The sequence below is a fragment of the Geotrypetes seraphini genome, chromosome 8 (assembly GCF_902459505.1).
Source record: "Geotrypetes seraphini chromosome 8, aGeoSer1.1, whole genome shotgun sequence".
NCBI classification, from domain to species: domain Eukaryota; kingdom Metazoa; phylum Chordata; class Amphibia; order Gymnophiona; family Dermophiidae; genus Geotrypetes; species Geotrypetes seraphini.
Window position 1 is genome coordinate 74,080,763 of NC_047091.1, and position 27,203 is coordinate 74,107,965.

At 45.5% G+C, this 27,203-nt stretch overlaps 1 protein-coding gene across 7 annotated transcripts in view; it reads right to left on the reverse strand.

The window, feature by feature from the left end:
* The window catches only part of LTBP3 (latent transforming growth factor beta binding protein 3), a 165,796-nt gene that overhangs the window by 120,611 nt on the left and 17,982 nt on the right, over nt 1-27,203 (reverse strand). For 4 of the 7 annotated variants that reach the window (XM_033953910.1, XM_033953906.1, XM_033953907.1 and 1 more), the window contains exons 2-4: nt 7,741-8,031; nt 6,277-6,497; nt 5,981-6,086 (exon numbers count right to left, since the gene is read on the reverse strand). In XM_033953910.1, coding sequence (XP_033809801.1) covers nt 5,981-6,086; nt 6,277-6,497; nt 7,741-8,031 — 618 coding nt within the window. Of the gene's footprint in view, nt 1-5,980; nt 6,087-6,276; nt 6,498-7,740; nt 8,032-27,203 lie in introns of those variants that run through there. The other 3 variants (XM_033953908.1, XM_033953911.1, XM_033953909.1) reach the window with 3 other exon arrangements.

Sequence of the window (27,203 nt, forward strand, 5' to 3'; positions counted from 1 at the left end):
TGCCAGAATTCACCTCAGAATTCCTCAGTGGACCCCGACATCTCAGTGGGCGCAGGCTTGCGACCCACTCTCTCAACACATCAGAGCGACTCCTTCGTTGACAGTCTCTCCACTGGTGGATGCTCTCTTCCAATCTCTCCAGAGGTTTACTGTTTCAAACACCTCCTCATCAGAAGGTCCTCACGATTCTTCGACCTACACTTGGGGGGCTCATCTCGATGGTCTCTATACTCAAGGCCATTGGTTCAGCACGGATCATCAGTGTCACATCAATCTGTTGGAACTCAGAGCAATTTTCAACGCTCTCAAAGCTTTTCAGCATCTTTTTCACGACTAGGTAGTCCTCATTCGGATGGACAACCAAGTTGCCATATACTATGTCAACAAGCAGGGAGGAACAGGATCTTTCCCTCTTTACTAGGAAGCTCTACAGGTGTGGGATTGGGCAATCCTTCACAACAGCAAGCTGTCTACATTCAAGGAGAGAAAAATTGTCTGGCGGACAAACTGAGTCATCTTCTACAACCTACCAAATGGACACTCAATTCCTCGCCTCTTCATCACATTTTTTTCTTAGTGGGGGACTCCTCAGATAGATCTCTTCGTGTCTTCCCACAAAAACAAACTGCCTCAGTTCTGCTCCAGAATATACTCTTCTCACCGACTGGAGGCAGATGCTTTTCTACTGGAATTGACGAATGTTTCTCTATGCGTTCCCTCCATTCCCTTTCATTCTCAAGATACTTGTCAAACTCAAACAGGAACATGCCACCATGATTCTGATAGCTCCTTGGTGGCCCAGGCAACCTTGGTACTCCCTTCTACTTCAACTCAGCAGTAAGGAGCCACTGCTTCTACCAGTTTTTTCCTCTCTGCTTCCACAGAGTCAGGGGTCTCTACTTCATCCCAACCTGCAGTCTCTACACCTGACAGCTTGGTATCTCTCAAATTAACTGCCACTCTACAGTGTCCTCAATCTGTACAGGACATTTTAGATGCTTCTAGGAAGCCTACCACTAGACAATACTACAATCAGAAATGGACTAGATTTTCTGCTTGGTGCAACATTCATCACAAGGAGCCTCAATCTACCTCCTTGTCTTCAGTTTTGGATTACCTGTTCCATTTGTCTCAATCAAGCCTCAAATCCATATGTATTCGAGCCCATCTCAGTGCAATTGCTGCTTTCCATCAGCCTATCGAAGGGAAACCCCTTTCTGCTCATCCTGTGGTTTCCAGATTTATGGAAGGTCTTTTCAACGTCAAACCACCTCTCAAACCGCCTCCAGTGGTTTGAGATCTCAATGTTGTTCTTGCTCAATTGATGAAGCCTCCTTTCGAACCAATGGATTCAGTTCATCTTAAATATCTCACTTGGAAAGTGGTTTTTCTCATTGCTCTCACGTCCGCTTGCAGGATCAGCGAGCTCCAAATTTTAGTTGCAGACCCACCTTTCACAGTATTCCATCATGGGTCTCCGTACTCATTCTAAATTCTTACCTAAAGTGGTTTCAGAATTTCATCTCAATCAATTCATTGTACTTCCAGTGTTTTTCCAAAGCCTCATTCTCACCCTGGAGAATCAGCTCTTCATACGTTGGCCTGTAAGCGTGCTTTGGCTTTCTACTTGCAACACACTCAACCACATTGATCTGCACCTCAACTTTTTGTCTCCTTCAATCCAAACAAGTTGGGACATCTGATTTCCAAGTGCACCATCTCCAACTGGTTAGCTGCTTGCATCTCTCTGCTATGCTCAGGCTGAACTGCATCTACAGAGTCGAATCACAGCCCACAAAGTCAGAGCCATCAGTAGCTTTCCTTAGATCTACTCCTATTGAGGAAATCTGCAAAGCTACCACTTGGTCCTCGGTTCACACATTCACTTCTCATTATTGTCTGGATACTTTTTCCAGATGAGATGGCCATTTTGGCCAGGCAGTTTTACAAAATTTATTCTCCTAAGTCGCCAACACTCCTAACATCCCATTTTGGTTAGCTTGGAGGTCACCCACATGTCGAGAATAGGCTGCCTGCTTGTCCTGGGATAAAGCCCAGTTACTTACTGTAACAGGTGTTATCCAGGGCAGCAGGCAGATATTCTCACAACCCACCCACCTCCCAGGTTGGCTTCTCTGCTAGCTATCTGAACAGAGGAGAGGCGTGCCCTGCACTGGGCGGGAAGGCACTCACGCATGCAGCAGTTGCAAACTTTCTAAAGTTCTACAAGCAAGTCTGCTTGCGAAGCTGTCCGCATCCGGGCTCCATGGATGACGTCACCCACATGTGAGAATATCTGCCTGCTGTCCCTGGATAACACCTGTTATGGTAAGTAACTGTGCTTTTTGTTCATTGGTAGCCCTTTCGTATCGATTCTTTTTGAGAATTAGTCTCGCAGCCGTGTTTTATAGTAGTTGGAGTCTCTTTCGCTCTTTTTTCTGTAATGCCATCGTATAGTGAGTTGTAGTAATCCAGGTGGGGCATTAGGACAGATTGTGCTACTGTCCTGAAACTGGCCTCTGTTAGGATTGGTCTAATTGCCCTTAGCTGTCTCATCTTAAAGAAGGATTTTTTCACTAGAGAGGTGATATGAATATTGTAGGTTAAGTCTGAGTCAAGTGTGACTCCTAGTACTTTGGAGGAATTTTCTGTCTTTAGCCTCTCACCAGTGAATACTCTAGTTCTGTGCTCGGTAATGAATTATAATCTAGTATTTCTAAGGGTATTGTCCTATTAGAAAAGAAGTGCACTCGCCAAAACTACCTACAACGTCCTACCATTACCAACAGAGATGCCTGGTTCGCAGCTCAAACTGCCTTAAACTCACTGATCCACGAGCGCACGAGGAAAATGTCAGTATACCGCAAATACCAATTTTATAGACACGGGGATAGACCTGGTAAATTGTTAACCCAGATAGCAAAGAGTTGGCAGGGATCCAGATGCATATCGGGCATCACAGCAGCCGACAGTCCCCTCGTTACAATCCCACTTGCATAGCCAACTGCTTTTACCAACATTTGCAGCAGGTATATGTCGAAACCTGAGGATCAGAAGGTCCAGATATCACTGATTACTTAAGACTCGGGCTTCCCCGACTGTCTGCGGAGGCCTGTGCTCACTTAAATGCTATACTCCAGGCAAAGTAAATCCAATAGGTCATCACTAAAATGAAATCTGGCTTTTCCCCTGGGCCTGATGGTTTTACCCCTAAATTCTACAAAATGCTGTTGGTACCCTTATTAGGCTCTTTCCAGAGATGCAATTGAAAAAGACACGTTCCCCACATATTCTAATTCGGTTTTTATTACATTGATACCGAAGATGGGTAAAACAGGTCACACACCAGAAGATTACAGACATATCTCATTAATTAACGTGGATATCAAAATTCTCTCCAAATTCCTGGCAGACCGCTTGATCTCCTTTTTATCCTTTCTCATTGGGGACCACCAGGTGAGTTTTCTGCCAGGGCGACAATCAGTCCTTAACGTACGGAAGGTGTTGCTGGCTATGCTGGCCGCCCAAAAATCACAACTTCCAGGGATCTTAGTCAACTTGGATGCAGCCAAGGCTTTTGATAAAGTAAACTGGAACTATCATTTTACCACCTTACGATTTGTGGGTGTGGATGCTTGGTTCTATAAGGTGCTCCAACTTTTATATACCAACCCAATGGCTGAAGTGTTAGTTAATGGCATCCTTACAGACCCTTTTACCATTTCCCGAGGCACTCGTCAAGGCTGCCCCCTTTTCCCTTTATTGTTCATGCTCTATCTAGAACCCTTGCTACATACTATCATATGGGATCCTGACATCATAAGACTACCATTGAGACCCTCAACCCTGAAAATTCTAGCTTATGCTGACAACATGCTACTCATGCTAGATTTAGGTAACATCAAAATGCGTAAGGGAAGCCTAGCCCTTTTGCCCTGCCATAAAAATTTTGAGAGAGCTTTATCCAGAAGCTGCAGGTGCCTAGAGGACCTGCAAAGCATATAGCCATTGTGGGACCACCAGCATATTGTAAAGAGTTATTCTAATAGAAAGTGCGATGGGGAAGTTATGCCAGGCCATCAATTTAGAGGTCATGTCCAGTAGGCAAAGTTCTATGTTTAATGAGTATAAGGTGGTGAGGTCTTGGGGGTATAAGAATCCCCAAGTATTTTAAGTGTCCTGTCACTCAGGTCAAAGGGAACTCCCTTTCCCAAGCCTGCGGCACTTGGAGCTGCAAGGGTAACACCACTAATTTATGGAGATTCAGCTGGAGGCCGGAGTAAAACTCAAATTCCTCCAAGGCACCCAGTCAGGTTTTCAGGATAGACTTAATGAATATGCATGAGAGAGATTTGCATGTAATGGAGTGACAGGGATGTAAATCTGTTCCATGCATATTCATTAAGAGAGATTTGCATGTAATGGAGTGACAGGGATGCAAATCTGTTCCATGCATATTCATTAAGGCTATCCTGAAAATCTGACTGGCTGGTGGTCCTCCAGGACAGGATTGGGAACCCAAGTCATAATTTGTTACAATTAAGTGCTTGTGGATACAAACTGTTTTTCGATTATGTTTATGATTATATCTATGCTTGTTCATTAAAGACTTCGCATCTTGTACACCATTCCTGCAGTTTTTTCTTTTGTTCTTAGACTTTATATTGTTGCATGCTTGGAATTTTAAATGGTAAAGATTTCTGGTGGAATATCTGTTGGAGGCGCCCTGAGGTAGAAACATAGAAACATAGAAAATGACGGCAGAAAAGGGCCACAGCCCATCTAGTCTGCCCACACTAATGGCCCACCCCCTAACTACCTCCATGAAGAGATCCCACATGCCAATCCCATCTTTTCTTAAAATCTGGCATGCTGCTGTCCTCAATTACCTGTTGTGGAAGATTATTCCAGTGGTCAACCACCCTTTCGGTGAAGAAATATTTTCTGGTGTCGCCATGAAATTTCCCACCCCTGGGGTAGGATGACTTGGTGAGGCTAGCTTCTAATATTTAGTGCCACTGAACCAGCTAAATGCCACTGAATACCGTGGTTAGTGCCAAACTTAAAGCCAGCTATGTTGGGGATGTTCTGGGGGGCGGAGTCAGCACATTGCTGCCCAAGTGCTGCTATTCAGCTCTTAAGTGGCCAGGTTTACCACATAAATGGTACCACAGAGAAGTCCATCTTATTTTTATGTGCTATCCCATTGCTGCTTAAGTGCTGAATATCAACTTAAGCAGCTATGTGTTAGCCGGCTTAAAAAGAACTGGATGCTGAAAGCTGGAGCTTGCGCAGGTCCTGGCTTTGAATATCCAGAAATAAAGCCGTCAGTAGTGAGCAAAACATTCACCAACCCGACAGCTAAATATCAACCTCATTCTGAGTGGGCTTTTTAGCATAATAAGTTTCATTTAGGTTTCATATTTTATGTATTATTCTGTGAATCACTTAGTTTTAAGTGGGCTACAGATTTGGAAAATAAATGTTGGTCCCTCCCTTGCTCCCCCCGTCGTGAATGCCCCTTACATTTACACGCTAAACAAGCTGTATGTGGCATTTACAGAATAGCGTTGAATGTGCAGAGAGCACGCTAGTAAGTATATACTTCACCACGTAAATTTTATCGCACAAATGGCGCTTATATTTAGGCGCTAAAGTTATAGTAAGAGAGAAATAAAGTGCAAAAGAGAAATTACAGAGATTTCCTAGGCTTTGGTGCTGGTCTACTTTATGCCTCTCCATGTCTCCACACTCCCTCTCTTGCCTTCCTGCTAAGAAGGATCCTTCCAAGGAGAGGAAAAACTTCTTATCTCCTTTTGCTTTTCTGCTAATGCAACCGATACAAGATACGGATGGTGAAACAAAAAGTGGTACCTCAAACTTCTAGCTCCTGCAGAGAGATACCACAAGAAACCAAATCCACACAGCCTCATGTCAGAGGTACTGTGCCCTGGGTGGAAGGGGAAAGGAAAACACTTACACTGCAGCTGTGAGCATCTGTAGCACTTGTTCTGCCCCCAGGAAGTGCCCACACTGCCACAGCAGTCCTCTTGTTTCGTCAGACCGGGGAGAGGGTTACTTCCACACTGTGAATAGAGCAAAACCAACAACTAGAATCAGAGGGCCAAAGTCCTGACTTTTTTAAGGACAGCTATGTATGACTTCAAGCATGCAGTGCTGGTGAGGGGATGGCCAGAGATCACCTGACCAGCTTGTAATCCTAAGCAGGATATTTGAAAGGGGGGGGGGAAGAGAGGAAAGAGAGAAATTACTCACCGACTGCTTGGGTAGGGTCTCCTGGAAGCAACGCCCCAGAGGTTTCTGGGTGTGCGGGCGGTTGGGATGGGAGGCAGGGGACTTGGCGGCTGGGTGCTGAATGAGATGTTGGGTGCCTGGGCCCTGGCCCTCGGAGCTCAGGCTGTCAATACGATGCACCTGAACTGAGGCATCGGGTGGGTGGTGAACTCTCACCTTCAGCAAAGGAGGTTGGACCTGTACTGGAAGGGGGTTGGACAGAAAAGAAGGGGGAGGGGGGGCAGTGAGATGTATACATGCCTAAATACACACACTTACAGCAATCACAGATAAGTAAACACAAGTGACAGCATGCCATAACTAAACAGAGTAATACCCAAGGAGTGTCTGAAGAACCATCTAGAAACACTGTCTTCTAAACAACAACCCAACAAAGACACAGATGGAAGGAGCCTCTGACCCTGTACCCACACCAGCATATCTCAGTAAAACCAGTACAAATTGAGGAAGGGTCTTCCCTGTGCCTGAAACCTAGGGTTACCATATGGCTCCAGAAAAAGGAGGAAAGATTGAGACATCTAGGTTTTACTTCCATTGCTTTCAATAGAAGTAAAACTCAGATGTCTCAATCTGTCCTTCTTTTTCTGGAGCCTTATAGTAACCCTGTGAAACCAGTGGACCAAGGGCAACTCTTTCCTGAGGAAACCAGCATTCACTGAACATACCCCTCACCTTTCAGCCAACCCCAGCGCAGACTGAGGGAACTAGCACAAACCCAGGGCACCCCTCTTCCCAGGGCAGGATTAACCAATAGGCCAAGTAGGCACGTGCCTAGGGCCCGAAATGGTTAGGGGGGCCCGATGAAGGAGGGCATCAACATTGTTTTTGCCAAACGGCGATGGGCCCCTCCAGCATCGATCGGCAATTCGGGCCCCACCCCAATTGGCAACGCAGCCCTCCCCCATCGACGGAAAGTAAGACAAGCAAGCAACGCGGGTGAGAAAGGCAATGGGAACTGTAATTGTGCAAGCGGTGCTGCTTGCCCAAAGCTTCCCTCTGACGCAGTTTCCTGTTTCTGCCTGGGCGCATGGTGGGGTGGGGCAGGGGGCCCAGTATACTTGTGTGCCTAGGGGCCCTCAACGAATTAATCCTGCCCTGCCTCTTCCTGTGAAACCAGCCTACATCAAGTATGCAAAAACACATAGGTGGCCCATCCCCAAACAGTTTGATTTATTGTTCTACCAAATGAGATTTCTCAGACAGTGCCTGTCCCAGCACAGATCAAGGACACCCGACGCCCCTCTCCCTGCACCTAACCTCAGGATAGACCAAGATCATGTTTCTCCCTAGAAAACCAGCAGAAGCCTAAGGTGCCCTTTCCCTGAACCCGACACCAGTATAGTCTGAGGACACCCAAATCTTCTCCACCCTCCACCCCCTTCCCATGACCATGCTTTTGAATCCTCTTTGCTTCGCCTGCTCTACCTTCCGAAGAGTGCTGTCCAGGCCCCAGTGGGATAGTGAAGGTGGAGTGGCTGATGCTGGTCCTCTGAGGCTTGCCAACCAACTGGTCTCCCACACTCTGGCTATCTGAGATGACCTCAACGGCGTACACAGCATGCTTACTGGAGGTGTTAACCCCATTGATGCCCTCTGTTGATGGGTCCTGACGGCCAGAGGGAATCTGGCAGAAGCGACCAGTGAACTCTGGCGGGCACTGGCAGTGGTTGCGGCTGTTGCATTGTCCACCGTTCATACATGGCAGAGGGCAGACAACTACCAAAGTGAGCAGAGAGAGAGAGAGAGAAAAGAGACAATGAACACATCTGAACCCCAAAGCCAGATTATCCCATGCCCGAGACCCAAATTTGTCCTACAGGTAGGCTCTGGCACTTCCACCTCTGATCTGCTTCTCCCTTCCAGCAGCTTCTCTCCCTTTCAGATCTTGAGGTTCCAATTTCATTTCACCATTCTATAACACTTCATAAAGAAACATTTTTTCACACTTTGGATGTCTCAAGAACTGCATAATGGAAAAATAAAACGCGCCTTATTTCTGGCCAACCTCCCAGCTAAAACAGAATATCCCTTCTTTGCAAAATAGTTATTGCCTCTCACCAGCATTTCCTAAAGCAACATAAATCAAAGAAGCCCCTCTTCCCTACACCCAGCATCAGCCCAGACAAGGGTGTCCCTTTCCTTCCACCCAATATCAGCCCAGAGTGAGGGCACCTCTCTCCCTGTATCTGCCATTATAAAGGAGCAAGGGCAGAACTCTCCTTCTACCTGACCTCAGCCCACAGCAAGAGTCCTCCTTTCCTTGTACTGATATCAGAAAAGAACAAGGGTGCCCCTCTCTCTTACTCAACATCACCCCCAGCACCAGCCCAGTGCAAAGGTACCACTCTGCCTGTACCCGACAACAGCAGAGAGTGAGGGTATCCCTCTCCCTGCAAGCGACATCAGCTCAGTATGAGGGCACTCCTCTCCCTGTACCAGACATCATCCTCAGAAACAGGACCCCCCCCCTTTCACTATACCTGACGTCAGCACAGAACAAATGACCCAACCCAACATCAGTCCAAAGCAAGGGTGCCCCCTCCCTGCACCCAACACCAGCCTAAAGCAAGGCTGGTACTCTCCCTGTACCCAACATCAGCACAGAGCGAGGGCAGCCCTATCCCTGAACCCGACATCACCCTAAGAGACAGGGCCCCTGTGTCACTGTACCTGATTTAAGCATGATGAATGCCCCCCCTTCTCCCTGTCAACACAGCAAGGGCATCCCTCTCCCTGCACCTGACATCAGCACAGGGTGAGGGCATCCTTCTCCCTGCACCAGCACAAAGCTAAGATATGCAATGACAGTCTAGAGCAGGGGTAGGCAATTCCGGTCCTCGAGAGCTGAAGCCAGGTCAGGTTTTCAGGATATCCACAATAAATATGCATGAGATAGATTTGCATCTCAAGGAGGCAGTGCATACATATTCATTGTGGATATCCTGAAAACCTGACCTGGCTCTGGCTCTCGAGGACCGGAATTGCCAACCCCTGGCGTAGAGCAAGAGTGTTCTTCTCCCTGCACCTGGCATCAGCTCAGAGCACTCATCTCCATAATCGTGCCACAAGCACACACTGAAAGCACCCTCCTCTCAGTGAAATCAGCAGAAAGTGATCATACACTTCCCTCCTGTTAAAACCAGTACAGCCTGCACCTGACACCAGCATTACCCAATTACCTCATCCCTCTCCTTGACACCAGTTACAGTGATGTTTTTCCTCTTCCACAATCCTGGCTCACTCACCCTGGAGGCACAGCCCAGCCCAGTGAAAATCACAATTGAGTCATATGCCACACCCACAGGCCATAATTGCTTTGGTAAGCTAGCAATTACCAGCCCGAAGCCACAGAGAATGCTTTGCCTCTCTCAGAGATAAACCAGGTGCACAATCTTGAATGAGGCCATGAAAACAATACTGTCTATTAGGAATACTTTGCTTCTTATCAGCGAGATCGCTAAAGGTGCTCTTATCCTGCTCAAAAAGGCAACTTTTAGTCCTGGACAAAGATGGACCAATACAGAAAGCTTGGGTTAAGAATTCTGTGTGAATAGCCGAGTGCACGGCTTCTAATACAAATCTAATGCCAAAGTTTTCCTGATGGATGCAACAAGGAGGTGATATGCAAACTTGATGCATATGGAACTTGTGAGCCAATCAAAACAAGCACAAGGTTAAGCAACTTGCCCAAGGTCACAAAGAGCTGAAGTGGGAATCAAACCCAGTTTCACAGGTTCTTAGCTCACTCCACTAACCATTAGGTTAGTTCTTCACAATAAGAAAGAAAAATTATTAAATGGCTAAATTAGATATTTTTGAAACAAAAGTTTTTAATTGTTTACAAAAACATAATTTGTTTGCCCAGTCTTCCAGCTTGTCCAGGTCCCTTTGCAGGTCCTCACACTCCTCCCTGGTCCTAACTCTGTCGCACAGTTTGGTATCGTCTGCGAATTTTATAACCTCACACTTTACCTCCCTTTCCAGGTCATTGATGAATATATTAAAGAGTAACGGCCCCAGCACCGATCCCTGAGCGGTGTGCCACAGGGATCGGTGCTGGGGCCGTTACTCTTTAATATATTCATCAATGACCTGGAAAGGGAGGTAAAGTGTGAGGTTATAAAATTCGCAGACGATACCAAACTGTGCGGCAGAGTTAGGACCAGGGAGGAGTGTGAGGACCTGCAAAGGGACCTGGACAAGCTGGAAGACTGGGCAAACAAATGGCAAATGCGCTTCAACGTGGACAAATGCAAGGTCATGCATATAGGGAAAAAGAACCCATTGTTCAGCTACAAATTGGGGGGGGTATTGTTGGGAGACAGCAGACTCGAGAGAGACTTGGGTGTGCTGGTGGATGCATCACTGAAGCCATCTGCACAGTGCGCGGCAGCCTCGAAAAAAGCCAACAGGATGCTGGGCATCATAAAGAAGGGCATAACAACCAGAACACAGGAAGTCATCATGCCACTGTATCGAGCGATGGTGCGCCCGCATCTGGAATACTGCGTTCAGTATTGGTCGCCGCACCTCAAGAAGGACATGGCGGTACTTGAAAGAGTCCAAAGGAGAGCAACGAGAATGGTAAGAGGGCTGGAACACTGCCCATACGCCGAGAGGCTGGATAGGCTGGGGCTCTTCTCTCTGGAGAAAAGGAGGCTCAGGGGAGATATGATAGAAACCTTCAAGATCATGAGGGGCATAGAGAGGGTGGATAGGGACAGATTCTTCAGACTGAAGGGGACAGCTAATACGAGGGGGCATTCTGAGAAACTGAAGGGAGATAGGTTCAAAACAAACGCAAGGAAGTTTTTTTTCACCCAGAGGGTCGTGGACACTTGGAATGCATTACCGGAGGAAGTGATCAGGCAGAGAACGGTCCAGGGATTCAAACAGGGATTGGACGGATTCCTGAGGGATAAAGGGATCATGGGATACTGAAGGAGGAGCTGGGATGTAACACAAGTATAGAAAGTTAACCAGGTAATGAGTAAAAACCAACCAGGTCGTGCATGTGAAAGACCGGAGGGCTAGGGCTTCGATAGGAAGGCAGGACTTAAATGGGAAGCCAAGGTGGCAAGGGAGCCCCTTCTGATGATTCTGACAGGTCGTGACCTGTTTGGGCCGCCGCGGGAGCGGACTGCTGGGCAGGATGGACCTGTGGTCTGACCCGGCGGAGGCACTGCTTATGTTCTTATGTTCTTATAACATATGAAGATACCCGCATTAGAAAAGATGCTAAAGCATTCCAAAATGAACTGCTTGATAGAAAAAAAAAAAAGGACCTGTCATAAATCTTTGTGAATCCAATAGATTTATGTATTTCTTTTTATTTATTTTACATTTACTATACCACCGCAACTAAGGACAGAATTAAGCAGTTTACAATCTAAATGCTCCTTTTATTAAGCAGCGGTAGAGGTTTCTTCTGTGGGCCAGCGAAATAAATGCTCATAGAAATTCTTGAAGAGATATGTGGTCAAGACGGATGTCGGTGACGTAAAGGGGATGAGCCTTGAAAAAGCGGGAAGCGAAACACGTTGGCTCTCTCCCCGACTTTCAAGACCACAATGCAAAGCTAAGTGCTGTTTATTCTTAATGGAAAATTTATAAAAACTATATTGGTAATTTGCTGCAATCTATAGTTGCAAGGAGAATTGTTATAAATTTTGATAGAACCAGTGACGAGATGGCACATAAAGTTTGGGACAATGAATATTATGAGTCCTGAGTGGTGTCCCTGAGGTTCTAGAGCAGGGGTGGGCAACTTGGGTCCTCGAGGACCGGAATCCAGTCGGGTTTTCAGGATTTCCCCAATGAATATGCATTGAAAGCACTGCATGCAAATAGATCTCATGCATATTCATTGAGGAAATCCTGAAAACCTGACTGGATTCCGGCCCTTGAGGACCAGAGTTGCCCACCCCTGTTCTAGAGTCTGCTACTGAAAGTTTATATGGCTTGAGATTGCTTCCAATAGTAGAATTGCACAGAAATTATATGAGCATTAAGCTCTATCGCCATTTAGTAAAACCCAGCGTAAAATTTTGGAAAAGAATGCCATTTTATAGATAGGAAAGAAGCATATCATTCACACAAGGCACAGAGTGTAGAGACTGGGCTTCTAGGACATTAAGAACATAAGCATTGCCTCTGCTGGGTCAGACCAGGGGTCCATCGTGCCCGGCAGTCCGCTCCCGCGGCGGCCCCCCAGGTCCATGACCTGGAAGTGTTCCCTACCTAACCTAAAATATCCATACCCTATTCGCTCAATGTCCTGTAAGGTAACTCTATCTGTACCCTGTAATCCCCTTCGCTTCCAGGAAGTCATCCAGTCCCTTTTTGAACCCCAGAATTGTACTCTGTCTTATCACCTCTCCGGGAAGCGCGTTCCAGGTGTCCACCACCCTCTGAGTGAAGAAGAACTTCCTTGCATTTGTTCTGAATCTGTCTCCTCTCAGTTTTTCTGAATGACCTCTTGTTTTAGTTGTCCCTGCTAGTCTAAAGAATCTGTCCCTCTCCACCTTCTCTATGCCTTTCATGATTTTATAAGTCTCTATCATGTCCCCTCTCAGTCTCCGCTTCTCCAGGGTAAAGAGCCCCAGCCTGTCTAACCGTTCGGCATATGAAAGGTTCTCCATACCCTTTATCATCCTCGTTGCCCTCCTCTGGACCCTCTCGAGTATTGCCATGTCCTTCTTGAGGTATGGCGACCAGTATTGGACGCAGTATTCCAGATGTGGGCGCACCATTGCTCGATACAGTGGCAGGATAACTTCCTTCGTTCTGGTGGTGATACCTTTTTTGATAATGCCCAACATTCTGTTCGCTTTTTTTGAGGCCGCTGCACATTGCGCCGCCGGCTTCATTGTGTTATCCACCAATACCCCCAGATCTTTTTCTTGTTTGCCTTCCCCGAGTGCCCTCCCTCCCATCGCGTAGCTGTACATGGAGTTCCCTTTCCCTATGTGCAAGACCTTACATTTCTCCACATTGAAGCTCATCTGCCATTTTTTTGCCCACTCACTCAGTTTGTTCAGATCGCTCTGCAGTTCTTTGCATTCCTCAACAGTTCTGACCCTGCTGGAGACTTTTGTGTCATCCGCGAACTTGATAACTTCGCACTTTGTCCCCATTTCTAGATCATTAATAAATATATTGAACAGCAGTGGTCCCAGCACTGACCCTTGCGGAACACCACTTGTGACCCCTATCCAGTCAGAGTAGTGCCCCTTTACTCCTACCCTCTGTTTCCTGTCTGCCAGCCAATTTTTGATCCATCTGTGCACGTCCCCTTCCACCCCGTGGCTCCACAGTTTCTTCAGTAAGCGTTCGTGGGGCACCTTGTCGAAGGCTTTTTGGAAATCTAGATATATAATGTCTACTGGGTCACCTTGGTCCAATTGCTTATTTATCCCCTCAAAGAACTGCAGTAGATTTGTCTGGCATGATCGGCCTTTACAGAAACCATGCTGGCTCGATCTCATCAGATTATTTTTTTCTATATGCTCATTGATACCTTCCCTGATCAGTGATTCGGCCATCTTCCCCGGAACAGAGGTTAAGCTCACCGGTCTGTAGTTTCCCGGGTCGCCTCTCGATCCTTTTTTGAAGATTGGTGTAACATTCGCTATCTTCCAGTCCTCCGGGATTACCTCTGTTCTCAAGGACAGGTTGCAAATATGCTGCAGTAGCTCTGCTGTTTCATCTCTGAGCTCTTTCAGTATTCTCGGGTGGATCCCATCTGGGCCCGGAGCTTTGTCCATTCTTAATCTATCTATATGTCTGAGAACGTCTTCGAGGCTTACCTCCATGCATGATAATTTCCCTTCTTGATCTCCCCTGAAGATTTTTTCCGGTTCTGGCACACTGGTTGTGTCCTCTATTGTAAAGACCGACGAAAAGAACTTGTTTAGCCTACCAGCCACTTCTTTTTCCTCTTTCACCACTCCCTTCCGGTCACCCTCATCCAGGGGCCCCACCTCCTCCCTCGCTGGTTGTTTCCCTTTCACATATCGGAAAAATGGTTTGAAATTTCTTGCTTCCTTGGCCAGTCTCTTCTCATACTCTTTCTTGGCTTTCCTGACTACTCGGTGACATTCTTTTTGATGCTTCCTGTGCTCTCTCCAGTTTCCTTCAGTTTTATCTTTTTTCCACTTCCGAAATGATTTTTTCTTGTCTCCTATCACTTTCTTTACTTCACTGGTTATCCATGCCATTGATTCTGCATGGAATAACCTAAATGTGTTGGAGACCCAAGTTCTTCATGCTTAATAGACAACAAAGCTCAAGTGAATAGCCATGTCTTGAGGGTAACTTTGAATTCCTTAAGAGAGGTAATACTCCGGATAGAGAGAGGAAGAGAATTCCAGGAGGATGGGCTTGTAAAGTAGAATGCTTGGTGACGTATGGACTCAAGTTATGCCTAACGTGGTCCATAAGAACATAAGAATTGCCGCTGTTGGGTCTGACCAGTGGTCCATCGTGCCCAGCAGTTCGCTCACGTGGCAGCCCTTAGGTCAAAGACCAGTGCCCTGAGACTAGCCTTACCTGCGTACGTTCTGGTTCAGCGGGAACATGTCTAACTTTGGCTTGAATCCCTGAAGGGTGTTTTCCCCTATAACAGACTCTAGAAGAGTGTTCCAGTTTTCTACAACTCTCAGGGTGAAGAAGAACTTCCTTACGTTTGTACGGAATCTATCCCCTTTTTAACTTTAGAGAGTGCCCCTACCTTGGAGAGGGTGAATAACCTGTCTTTATCTACCAAGTCTATTCCCTTCATTATCTTGAATGTTTCGATCATGTCCCCTCTCAGTCTCCTCTTTTCAAGGGAGAAGAGGCCCAGTTTCTCTAATCTCTCACTGTACGGCAACTCCTCCAGCCCCTTAACCATTTTAGTCGCTCTTCTCTGGACCCTTTCGAGTAGTACCATGTCCTTCTTCATGTACGGCGACCAGATTTGGACACAGTATTCCAGGTGAGGACAGCCCGGTACAACGGCATGATAACTTTCTCCGATCTGTTCGTGATCCCCTTCATAATTATTCCTAGCATTCTGTTCGCCCTTTTCGCCGCCGCTGCACATTGCGCGGATGGCTTCATCGACCAGTACTCCCAAGTCTCTTTCCTGGGGGGGTCTCTCCAAGTACTGCACCCGACACCCTGTATTCGTGTATAAGAATTTTGTTACCGACATGCTTCACCTTACACTTATCCACGTTAAACCTCATTTGCCATGTCGCAGCCCATTTCTCGAGCATGTTTATGTCCCATTGCAGGTCTTCACAATCCTCTTGCGTCTTCACTACTCTGAATAACTTCATATCGTCTGCAAATTTAATTACCTCTCTTGTCATACCAAATTCCAGGTCGTTTATAAATATGTTGAAGAGCACGGGTCCAAGCACTGAACCCTGCGGCACTCCACTTGTGACGCTTTTCCAGTCCAAGTATTGTCCATTTACCCCCAGTCTTTTTCCTATCCGCCAACCAGTTTTTAATCCACGTGAGTATTTCACCCTCTATTCCATGGCTCGCAATTTTTCAAAGTAATCATTCATGCGGAACCTTGTCGAACGCCTTCTGAAAACCCAGATATACAATGTCGACCGGGTCACCCTTGTCTATCTGCCTGTTTACTACCTTGAAGTGCAGCAAGTTCGTCAAGCAAGATCTTCCTTTACTGAAGCCGCACTGGCGTAGTAAGAGGGGCACGGGTGGCAGTCTGCCCCAGGCGCAGGCACACATCCACCTCTACACCCCCTCCTTCCCAACCACCCCCATCAACCCTTGCCTCGTACATCTCTTTCATTTTCCCCTGCGCAAGTGACATTACGAACTTATTGCCTGCATTGGTGTCGCCTCTCTCCGATATCACTACCGGGCCCCGCACTTAGGAAGCGACATCAGAGGCATAGCTGACACGACACAGGCAGCAAGTTCATGCTGTTGCTCCCGCCTGGAAAATTAAAAAGGTATGGGGGGAAGGGAAGGGGGGCGCACACACAGCAGGGAGGTCAGGAAGGAGTGGGAGGGGGTAGAGAGGCGCCACCGCCCTGGGCACCACTCACCCTCGCTATGCTACTGACTAGACGAAAGTTATTCAGTGAACACAGAGGATGGGGTGGACTTTAAAGGGATGGTTAGGCAGGCAAGCGACTGGCTAAGCTGAAATATGCTCACCCTCAACATTAGTAAATCTAAAGCTATGATCTTTCTGGTTAAAGGAAGGCCTTACTTTATCCTGCCCAATAAGTCTAAAATCTGTTTCTATCCAGACAGTCACATCCATTAAGCTTCTTGGTGTTATCCTCGATGGAAAAGTTACATTTCACGAACAAATGAGCTCTGTAGTTAGAAAAGGTTTCTATCGTCTCCGTATGTTAAGATCCCTCGTAGAGGGCAGAAGAGGGAGTGAAAGAAGGCAAGCACAGGCCAACACGTACCCAAAAATATATATGTATGAGATCACATAAAACCTATCCAGCACGACTAATCCCAACCCAACATCCAACACTCTCTATACCCTTAGTACTCTCTAATATTCTTCTATTTACCTAATGTTATCTAAAACCACATAATTCACCCCATTCTTATCTCCTAAAGACTTCTACTTCCAGTTGGTAACTCTTTACCCAACGTTTTTTTTTGGGGGTTTTTTTTTATTACCTTAAAAATTTTATATCATCGCTTATTCTATTCTTTCAAATTATGAATGTAATTCTTGTTTTTAGTTTGAATGTAATCCGCCTTGAACCGCAAGGTAATGGCGGAATAGAAATCACTAATGTAATGTAATGTAATCACAAACTAGAAATATAATGAAGACAAAAAAAAAAGAAAAGAAATGGAAAACAAAAGAAACCAGACTGAGCAGTGGAACCCCCAGAGAAACAGATGAATGGGACAGGCCTATAGGATGATACAGACAGGCAGACTGGATGGGCCATATGGCCTTTATCTGCCATCATTTACTATGTTTCTATATCATACAACAGTTAGCACCAATGCTGTTATTCAAAAAACAAGAACCCTACCAAATACAGAACAAGGGATCCCAAACTAGAGATTAAAAAATAGAAATCCCAAGAAAGATATAGTGGCGCTGGAAAAGGTTCAAAGAAGAGCGACCAGGATTGTAAAGGGGATGGAACTCCTCTTGTATAAGGAAAGACTAAAATGGTTAGAGCTCTTCAGCTTGGAAAAGATATGGCTGAGGGGAGATATGATTGAAGTCTACAAAATCCTGAGTGGAGTAGAACGGGTACAAGTGGATCGATTTTTCACTGCATCAAAAATTACAAAGACTAGGGGACACTCGATGAAGTTACAGGAAAATACTCTTAAAATCAATAGGAGGAAATTTTTTTCCACTCAGAGAATAATTAAGCTCTGGACCGCGTTGCCAGAGGACGTGGTCAGAGTGGATAGTGTAGCTGGTTTTAAGAAAGGTTTGGACAAGTTCCTGGAGGAAAAGTCCATAGTCTATTATTGAGAAAGACATGGGGGAAGCCACTGCTTGCCCTGGATTGGTAGCATGGAATATTGCTACTCCTTGGGTTTTGGCTAGGTACTAGTGACCTGGATTGGCCACCGTGAGAACGGGCTACTGGGCTTGATGGACCATTGGTCTGACCCAGTAAGGCTATTCTTATGTTCTTAAGTTAAACTCAGCATACATTGGAGAAACAAAACACGCATTTCCCAAAGCATATTTCAGTTAATAAATAAAACTATTTTTTCTACCTGTGTGTGTCTGTGTTTATTTTTCCAGCAAAAGACGAGAAGACCCAAGTTTCCACAGGAAAAAAACATTTCCAAACAAACGAGACTGTGGAAGCACAATGTTCTCGGACCTTTGGTTGTAATTTATTTAAAATGTCCTTGATAAAAGCAGTAACAACGATACAAACTCAATCCACATATATCATTAGAAGACCCAACACAGGCCGTGTTTCAGCTAAACACGCCTTGCTCAGGGATCCAAGATATAATGAACCAAACTGACAGATGTAGAAAGAAGACTTGAAAAGCCAAAGATCAAATCAAGATGCTAAGCACGATTCTGTAGTGCTGTGAATAGTACTGAGGTACGTTGATCCATTTCTCTTTTTTGCTAATTCTGTTTCCAGGATCACGATCCATTTGTTATTTCTCCTTCTGTCTTATTCCATTCCTTCACTACACCTGTTTCTGACATACTGATCTTTCTTTTAAAGCTCTCTCCTTTGTTCTTTTTTGCCTCTGTCTACTCAGATTTCACCCTCTTGCTACTATTCCTTTTTATTTTTCATCTACTTCTCAACTTTCTATCTCCTTCTCTCTCATTTCTCAGCCTCTTGTTGCCTTTTTATCTTTCATCTGTTCCCCGTTACTACATTTCTACCCTCTGCATGCACTGTCCTCCTCTTACTCATCTCTTTGACAACCCTCCCATAGCCTCTCCCACATGGATCCACCATTCCTAGCATTTTCCCTCCTTTACCCCTTGGTCCACCCTTGTAATCCAAGATCTACCCCATCTGATTCTTCCCCCGAGTCAGACATTTCTTTGAATCGCTTCTGCCCCAATTCCTTCTCCCTCACCCATTTTGCTTCCTCTGCCCTCCCTTCTCTTTCACTCTTCTGCTCCTCCTCCACCCTCATGTGTCCATCTTTCCCTCTTCTACCTTCCCCCATCTCTCCCTCTTCCCATTTGCTTCCTCTGCTCTCTCACAAGTCCATTTCTCCCTCAATGCCTTCAGCCTACTCTGCTCTCCTAAGAACATCTTTAACTCCCTCTTCTTCCCCTGCATTTCTGTGAGTCCGTCTCTTCCTATTCCTCCCCCTCCATATCTCCCTGTCCCCTACCCACCTCACTCCACCCTACTCCAAGTTCATCTCTCCCACCCCTCCCTTCCTTCTATTATCTCATCTCTGAGTCTAACATCTCTTCCCTCCCTTCTGCCATCCCCTCTCCCGAGTCCTTCTCTCCCTTTAGGGTCCTCAACTACAGCCTGCAGGCCAGATACGGTACAAGGTAATTTACCCAGCCCCTGCTGTGGGCAGCGCTGCATCCAGCGTCATTAGCAGATCGTGCAGAATATAGCTATTATATTTAAGGCCAAAAAATATGACATCACGCCATTATTTATCAAGGCCCACTGGCTTCCTATAGAACACAGGATAGCATACAAAATCCTTCTGTTAACGTTTAAAATCCGTTCTTCCAATACCCCTTATTTCTTGAATAGAGTACTGATTCCTCATGATCGCCAAAGAACCCTTCGCTCCATTTCCCAAAACCTTCTTGCTGTGCCTTCCCTGAGACATATTAACACAATGCGACCATACATTTTTTCAATTACCGCTCCCCCTTTGTGGAACACCGCTCCAAAGTATTTAAGAGAAGACATGACTATTTTAGATTTCAAGTCTAATCTCAAAACCTATCTATTCAAGGATGCTTTTAACGTTTAACCGTCGGACGCTTTTTATTTTCTCTGAATATGATTGATTCATGCGATATCTGCTCCCCTCCTATTGTCCGTTCCACTTGTTCTTTCTCTTTAAATAATGTAGTTCTACTGCCTCCCTTCTGTACCAGTTTGTCTGTCAGTCTTGTACTGTCAAGTCTTTGTACAATATACCCTGTATTTTGCGGTATAATAAGATTTTAATAAACTTGAAACTTGATGCACTGGGGCCGAGGATGTGCTGAGCCACCATCACTATGAAGGCAGACAGGTAGTAGCCAGGCCCAGAGCAGGGCCCCCTATTCTCCCTCAGTTACCAGCTGCCTACATAACAGCAGGCTAGCAATGCCGCCAGTCAGGCCAAAATCGGTCAGTTGCCCACACCCTGGGCCTGACCGGAGCCTCACAACACCAACAAAAATTGGGTGGATTCATTACCGCCTGCCACCCAGTACCCAGAAGCACAGGCCAGCAGCAGACGTGATAGCTACACGCGCCCATCCCAAAGAAGTAATAGCCATTGTGCATCCCTAGGAAATAATTATGGCAAGGAAAAGAAAAATTGACTCCGAGTGTAGAATATTCAAAAACAGTAGACCTACAATTACTTTTTCATGCAGTATAAAGAGAGAGCTGTTTGTCTGGTTCACCAGCCAAAAGCAGGCCCACATTTCCCATTGAAATACTGGTAAGTTTATGTTGGTTAAAATTATTCTTCATTTTAAATATTACCATACTTTTCCGCTCCATAAGACGCACTTGACCATAAGACACACCCTAGATTTAAAGGAGGAAAACAAGAAAGAAAAAAAAAAGAACATTCTGAGCCAAATTCTCCCTGCCAGGCTCTGAACCCAACCCCACACTCCTTGCCAGGCTCTGCACCCTCTGGTGGTCTAGTAGTACGCTGGGACAGGGCAGGCCAGGATAGGGCAGGCCGGGACAGGGCAGGCAGATCTAGTAGTCTAGTGACAGGCAGACCGGCAGGTCCCATACCCCCCATGTAACCTCCCAGTACCTTAAATTATTCCATGTCCCCCACGTACCCCCAGTACCTTAAATCATCCCCCAATGCCCCCACATAGCTTCCCAGTACCTTAAATCATCCCCCATACATCCGTACCCTTTTAAACACCCCCCAGTACCTTTTATGCAAATACAGAACACACACAAGTGATAACAGTAAAGTATGCAGCAGCAAGGTTCAAATAGTGCCTAATACAAGTTTTCATTAACCTAGATAAAAAACCCATCCCCAAGTACCAACACACCTTTCAGACAGACAAAAGGATGGGCCCAAACCCCTAGAATCCAAGACCCCCCTCCCCCATCCCACCCTCCATTGTGTGGCTGCCAAAGAATCCAAGAAATTAAGTCCAGATAAGCTAGATAATGTGCATGATCCCCCAAAGTGCCCCAGCACAGAAAAATAACAAAAAACAACCAACAACCATCAAGTGAATTTAAAAAATAAAAATTAAAAAAATACCCCGTACCTTTTAAAATCTCTCCTGTCCTTGCTAGACTGCTTTCATACTCAGATTAGGAGCGGCGGGCCCAAGCGGGAGCGCGTAATGCTTGCTCCTCACATCCGCGCTCCTGACCTGAGTGAGAGCCATCTAACGAGGGAGGGATCCCGCTGGACCACCAGGCTGTTAAAAAAAGTTGCTGGGAGGAGGGTTTAAAAAGGTGTGGCGGCAGCGGTACTGGGGGAGTTTGAAAAGCTGCAGCGGCAGTGCTGAGAGGGGGGGTTGAAAAGGTGCGGCAGCAGTGCTGGGGGGTTGAAAAGGTGCGGCGGCAGTAATGAGAGGGGGGGTTTGAAAAGGTGCGGTGGCGGTGCTGAGAGGGGGAGGGGTGTTTTGAAAAGGTGCAGCGGGAGAGTGCTATACAACGCTAAGGGGGGGGTTCAAATTTTGTGTCTTCGCTACATAAGACACACCGAGATTTCCACCCACTTTTGGGTGGAAAAAAAAGTGCGTCTTAGAGCGAAAAATACGGTATATTGTTCTTTCGTGGGGTTTTTTGCACTACAAATAAGATATGTGCAGTGTGCATGGGAATTTGTTCATGGGTTTTGTTTTGTTTTTTCCAAACTATAGGCTGGCCCCCAACAGTCTGAGGGACCATGAACTGGCCCCCTGTTTAAAAAGTTTGAGGAGCCCCAGGCCACAGTCTGGCATCTTGCCCCTTCCTTCCTCAACCTCCTCCGAGTCTCTCCCTCTTCAATCGGGAGCTTCAGCCACTGCCTCTGCCGCCTCCCTGCCTTGGCATTTGTCCTTCTCTCCCAGCCGGCATCTCTCCTTTCCCTCCCCCCACCGCTGCAGAAACTACCTTATTGGCATTTCAGAAGTTACCAACGGCAGCAGTTCACATAGGCTGCTGACCCCAGCGTCTCCTTCTACTACTGCACCCTCCCCTGAGGAAACAGGAAGTTATGTCAGAGAGGGCGGTTCATAGTAATGGAAAGAGCACGCTGGGGGTCAGCGACCTATGTGAATCACTGCCGCCGGTAACTATTGAAATGCAAATAAGGTAGATTCTGCAGCAGTGGTTGGGGGGGAGGGGGGAGGAGAAATGCCGGGGCAGGGCGGCAGCAGCTGAATCTCCCGATTAAACGAGAGACTTGTAGGAGGGAAGTAAAAATTTGCCCCCCCTAAAGAGTGCCGCCTGAGGCCCTCACCTCAGTTGGCCTCATTATAGAGCCACCCCTGGGCTCTAAATGTCATGAGGAGAACTTTGTACATGATTCTCTGTCTAACTGGGAGCCAGTGATTTCAAAAGATTAGAAGTTGTTTTAATGATGTAAAATCCACTATAATAAAACCCTTAGCGCGCATGCGCATTTCAATCTCTGTGCGGCTGTGCCACTCATGCACAGTACAATAATTCACCTGCCGCCGATCACCCGTGCTTGCCTTAGCTGATTTCCTGCCTTCTGCCCCGATCTCCGACGCCGGCTGACTTCCTGCCTTCTGACTACGCTGACGGGACGCCTCTTCTTCTCACCCCCGGACCAGCAGTGGCAGCAGCCATGGTTTCATCAAGCAGCCGTGGGGCATTTGCTAGGCCGGTCCACTAATGCGAGGCAGGCCAGCCTAGCAAAAGCCCCGAGGCTGCCTGGGCTAGTGGATGCTGGACAGGGGGAGCAGGGAAGGTAGAAGGGGTAACACTGGACAGGGGGGAGGTAAAAGTAAGGAAGAAGGGCTACTGCTGAACAGGGGGAGCAGGAAGCAAAGAAAAAAAAAAGAGAGAGAGAGAGAAAGAGAGAAATAAAGGCCTCAGCGCCCCATTCTGCTAAAAGTTACACATCTATTCTAGTACCCGTTAATGTAACGGGCTTAAACACTAGTAGAATTATAATTATCTTTAGCTCACAGCAAAATGAAACTGGTATTAAATCTTCAGAGATGCTGCTGAGGAAGAACAAGCTTCTACACATCCTCAGGTTCCTGCATTATGTTCACCGTCTTGCACAATTCTCTGCATCGGAGCAAAATGCCTAATAGCCTCCTTACCACTGATTTTAATGTACTGTGTCCAGTAACATAGGGTTAGTTTTGGTGCAAAATCCTTTCCTGCCTCATAAGCCCAGAAAACCATGCACAAATTCACTCTCATACAGTAATGGTGCGCTTCTGCCTACCATAGTTTCTGCATCAGCCCCAAAATGTTATGTTCTGTGGATCTAGAGATGGGGTGAGGGGCTGATCCCGTTAAGACACCACTTATCAGAGTAAGACCGGCAGTTCTCCCCTCTCGCATACAATTTGGTCAACGTCACACTTAAAGCAGGCAGCAAAGGCCGGGATTGATCCGGCAGCACCAGAAGATAAAGGATTTGACCCACTTAGTTTTGGAGTTATTGAGGAAAAAAAAAAAAAAAAAAAGTGATCCCCACCCCAATTAAACTCAGCAGAAGAATTGTCCTGGCACATTCTTGCTTTGACATAATTTATCAGATAAATACAGGCACCGTTGGGTATTTCTGGGATTCGGTTTCATTTGAATCATTCAACTGATACTCAGTGCTGGCTGACCAAAGTTACTACTTAGCAGGCCAGAGACTGACCACACAACTGAGTCACTTTATACCACATATTCAGGCTGCGCTGATTTGGACTAAATAGACATATAAAAGATACTCAAAGCCAGTGGCTTAGTAAAGGGAGGTGGCGCCCCACCTACACCCTCCCGCTCCTTCCTGCTCCCCATTCCACATTTGCGCGTTCCCTCCCCCATGTACCTCTTAATCCTAGCCAGCGTTGGATTTCTCTCTGACGTATGGTTTGGAACTGAATCACAGTTAATTCAATTTGGGTAATGGATAAATAATCTGGATCCCGATTTAAGATTTGAATTGATATATAACACTACTAAGATGAATTTTTTTGGATACACACATTGTTTGGAAAGAAGGTTATTTTGAGACATCTTTAGGTAGGAAGGATGTGGACTGGAATAATATCTTAGATTTCACAGTTTCAGCTCATATAAACTTAAGGCTTTAAGTCAGTTTCTAAGAGTGCTTAAAATTTGCTCTACAAATAGTGAATTGTTTACATAAGCCAAGTTATTGTTTCAACGTTTTTTGCAAAGCGGTTACCCCCATAAGGTGGTACAAGCAGCTTACTTAACACGATTTGCAATACATTCTTTCCTCTAATATCATAAATCTACTGAAGAGAGTAGATTGGTGCAAGTGGTCCCATATTCCATCATATCGACTCATCTTTGTAGATCTATTCACCAACATTGGCATGTGTTACAACTGTATGAGTGTTATTCAGAGCATCCCTTTGTGGCGTTCACTAGAGGAAGAAATGTTGGCGAAACAGTGAAAGTAAGATCAAACATAATAATTCAGAAATTCAACTCAAGAAATATGTGGATCCTTTTAATGGTGTGGCATGGTGATGACAGGTCCTAATTGGATTGATAAGAACATAAGAATAGTCTTACTGGGTCAGACCAATGGTCCATCAAGCCCAGTATCCCATTCTCACGGTGGCCAATCCAGGTCACTAGTACCTAGCCAAAACCCAAGGTGTAGCAATATTCCATGCTACCGATACAGGGCAAGCAGTGGCTTCCCCCATGTCTCTCTCAATAACAGACTATAGATTTTTCCTCCAGGAACTTGTCTAAACCTTTCTTAAAACCATCTACGCTATCCGCTCTTACCACATCCTCTGGCAATGCGTTCCAGAACTATTCTCTGAGTGAAAAAAAATTTCCTCCAATTGGTTTTAATTTCCCTGTAACTTCATCGAGTGTCCCCTAGTCTTTGTAATTTTTGACGGCGTGAAAAATCGATCCACTTGTACCCATTCTACTCCACTCAGGATTTTGCAGACTTTGATCCTCAAACTGGATATCAAATATCCTCTAACCAATCTACTTCATGAAATACAAATAATGTGGTTTATGCAATTCAATTTCCTTGCAATAGGCTATATTTAGGAAGGAGTAGTAGACCGATAAAAACAAGACTAACTGAGCTTAAGACTAAAATTAATATCAAAAGTGAAGACGCTCCTTCAGACCAACATTGGATGAATAAAGGTCATAATATAGCAGATTTAAAATAGCGAATTATAGATGTGATGGAAAGCAGGTAGAAGGGTGGCGACATGCAGAAGAAATTGAATTTCAGAGAACAATTTGGGATTTTTAAATTAAATACCATGGAGCTACATGTGTTGAACAAAGGCATCAAATGGATGGCGTTGGTCTAGCCTCTTCCAAGACGGATATGTTTGCTGAATAGGTTTAGCGACCGCCTGGGCTGTTTAATAATCTGATCTTCCTAGCCTCCCTAGTGTTTTTTACCCTCTATGTTTTCTTTACTTTAAAAATTGTAGTTCTCCCCACTTTCCTTTCATTTTTATGTTTGTCAAGTATTGTCTAGTCGGTACTTATCTGTTCAATGCTTCCCCCTTTTCTTTTCTTTTTGTAAAATGGTTAAAATTTATGATTAGCGTCTTATCAAAATTTTAATAAACTTGAAACTTGTCACATGACTATGACATTGGCAGTAGAGAAAAGACGTGGCAGCCATGTTTTCTGAACTAATGAAATACACTGAAGACGATGCACTAAAGGTGAGAATGTCTGGTTGAGGTGTGATTCTCATCAAGAAGTTTCAATACTAATATGTTTGTAATTTTTAGGGGGGAAACAGCCTTGAAACATCTTTGAGTGAAACATCAATTCGTGCGGCAGTGAAAGTTGCCCCCGATGCAATTCAATATAATTTGTGGCAACTTGTGATTAAGATAAGTGAAGTTATTGCTAAGCTTGATATAAATTAAAAAAATAATACGGAAAAATGATAAATTATTGAATGGACAATGACTATTTAATTTACGTCAAAAAAGAAGAGATAATGAAGAACTCTGCTGAATAAATAATCTCATTGATATTGCTTTGAGATATTCACCTCTGATGATCAAAAAAAAAAATCAGGAATTATTTAGGGTATCATTTAGAGATGGTGTTTTGACCCAAGATTAGAACTGATGCATGTGTGGGGACAGTGAGTCAGTGATAGAACTAGGACCAAGGGCCAGAAGGCAAAGTTCTCACCTCCAAGGTTTGTAACAGACCTGGGAGTTAGAACTGAAGTACAAGGAGATAAGAAAGTGATTTTTCACAAGACCACACAGGAGTGAATCAGTGAAAGAGCCAGAATTGCACCCTGCTCAGTTGGACAAAGTGATAAAACATTCTAGAAGAGACAGAACTGTCCAGGCCAGCAGCAAGAAGTATGGTCATTTTCTGAAATTCAATACCAGGTCACAATCTCCCATCTCTCTCCAGTCTGTAAATGGAGATAATGTTATTGATGGACTGATGCTTTTATTGTTTATATCTTGGTGTAAGTAATATTTTTGGTGTAAATTGAAAGAAGTTCTCTTTTGGATATGATTAAAACGTGTAAATAAATGGATGAATAAAGGAACCCTGTGTGGAGCTGACAAAAACAAAAAACAACCCACCACTGTGTCTGAGGATGCAACAGATGAGGGGGGGGGGGGGTTTGTGAGCCCAAAAAAAGAATTAAGAAATGAAGTAGAACTTCTTTTCCTGAGGTGAGAGAATTGGCCTGTGACAGGACTGCTTCTGTAGGAATAAGCAGAGGGCCTGTGAGCCCCAGACAGGACTACAGCCCCTAGGGTAATTAAAGGGCCTGTGAGCCCCAAAACAAGACTACCATGCAAAAGTTACACCCTTAATGGCGAGATCCTAGCAAGGACTGTAGCAGAACGGGACTTAGGGGTGATCATCAGTGAAGACATGAAGACTGCCAATCAAGTGGAGCAGGCTTCATCTAAGGCTAGACAAATCATAGGGTGTATATGTAGAGGTTTCGTCAATCATAAGCCTGAAGTCATTATGCCATTGTATAGATCCATGGTGAGACCCCATCTGGAA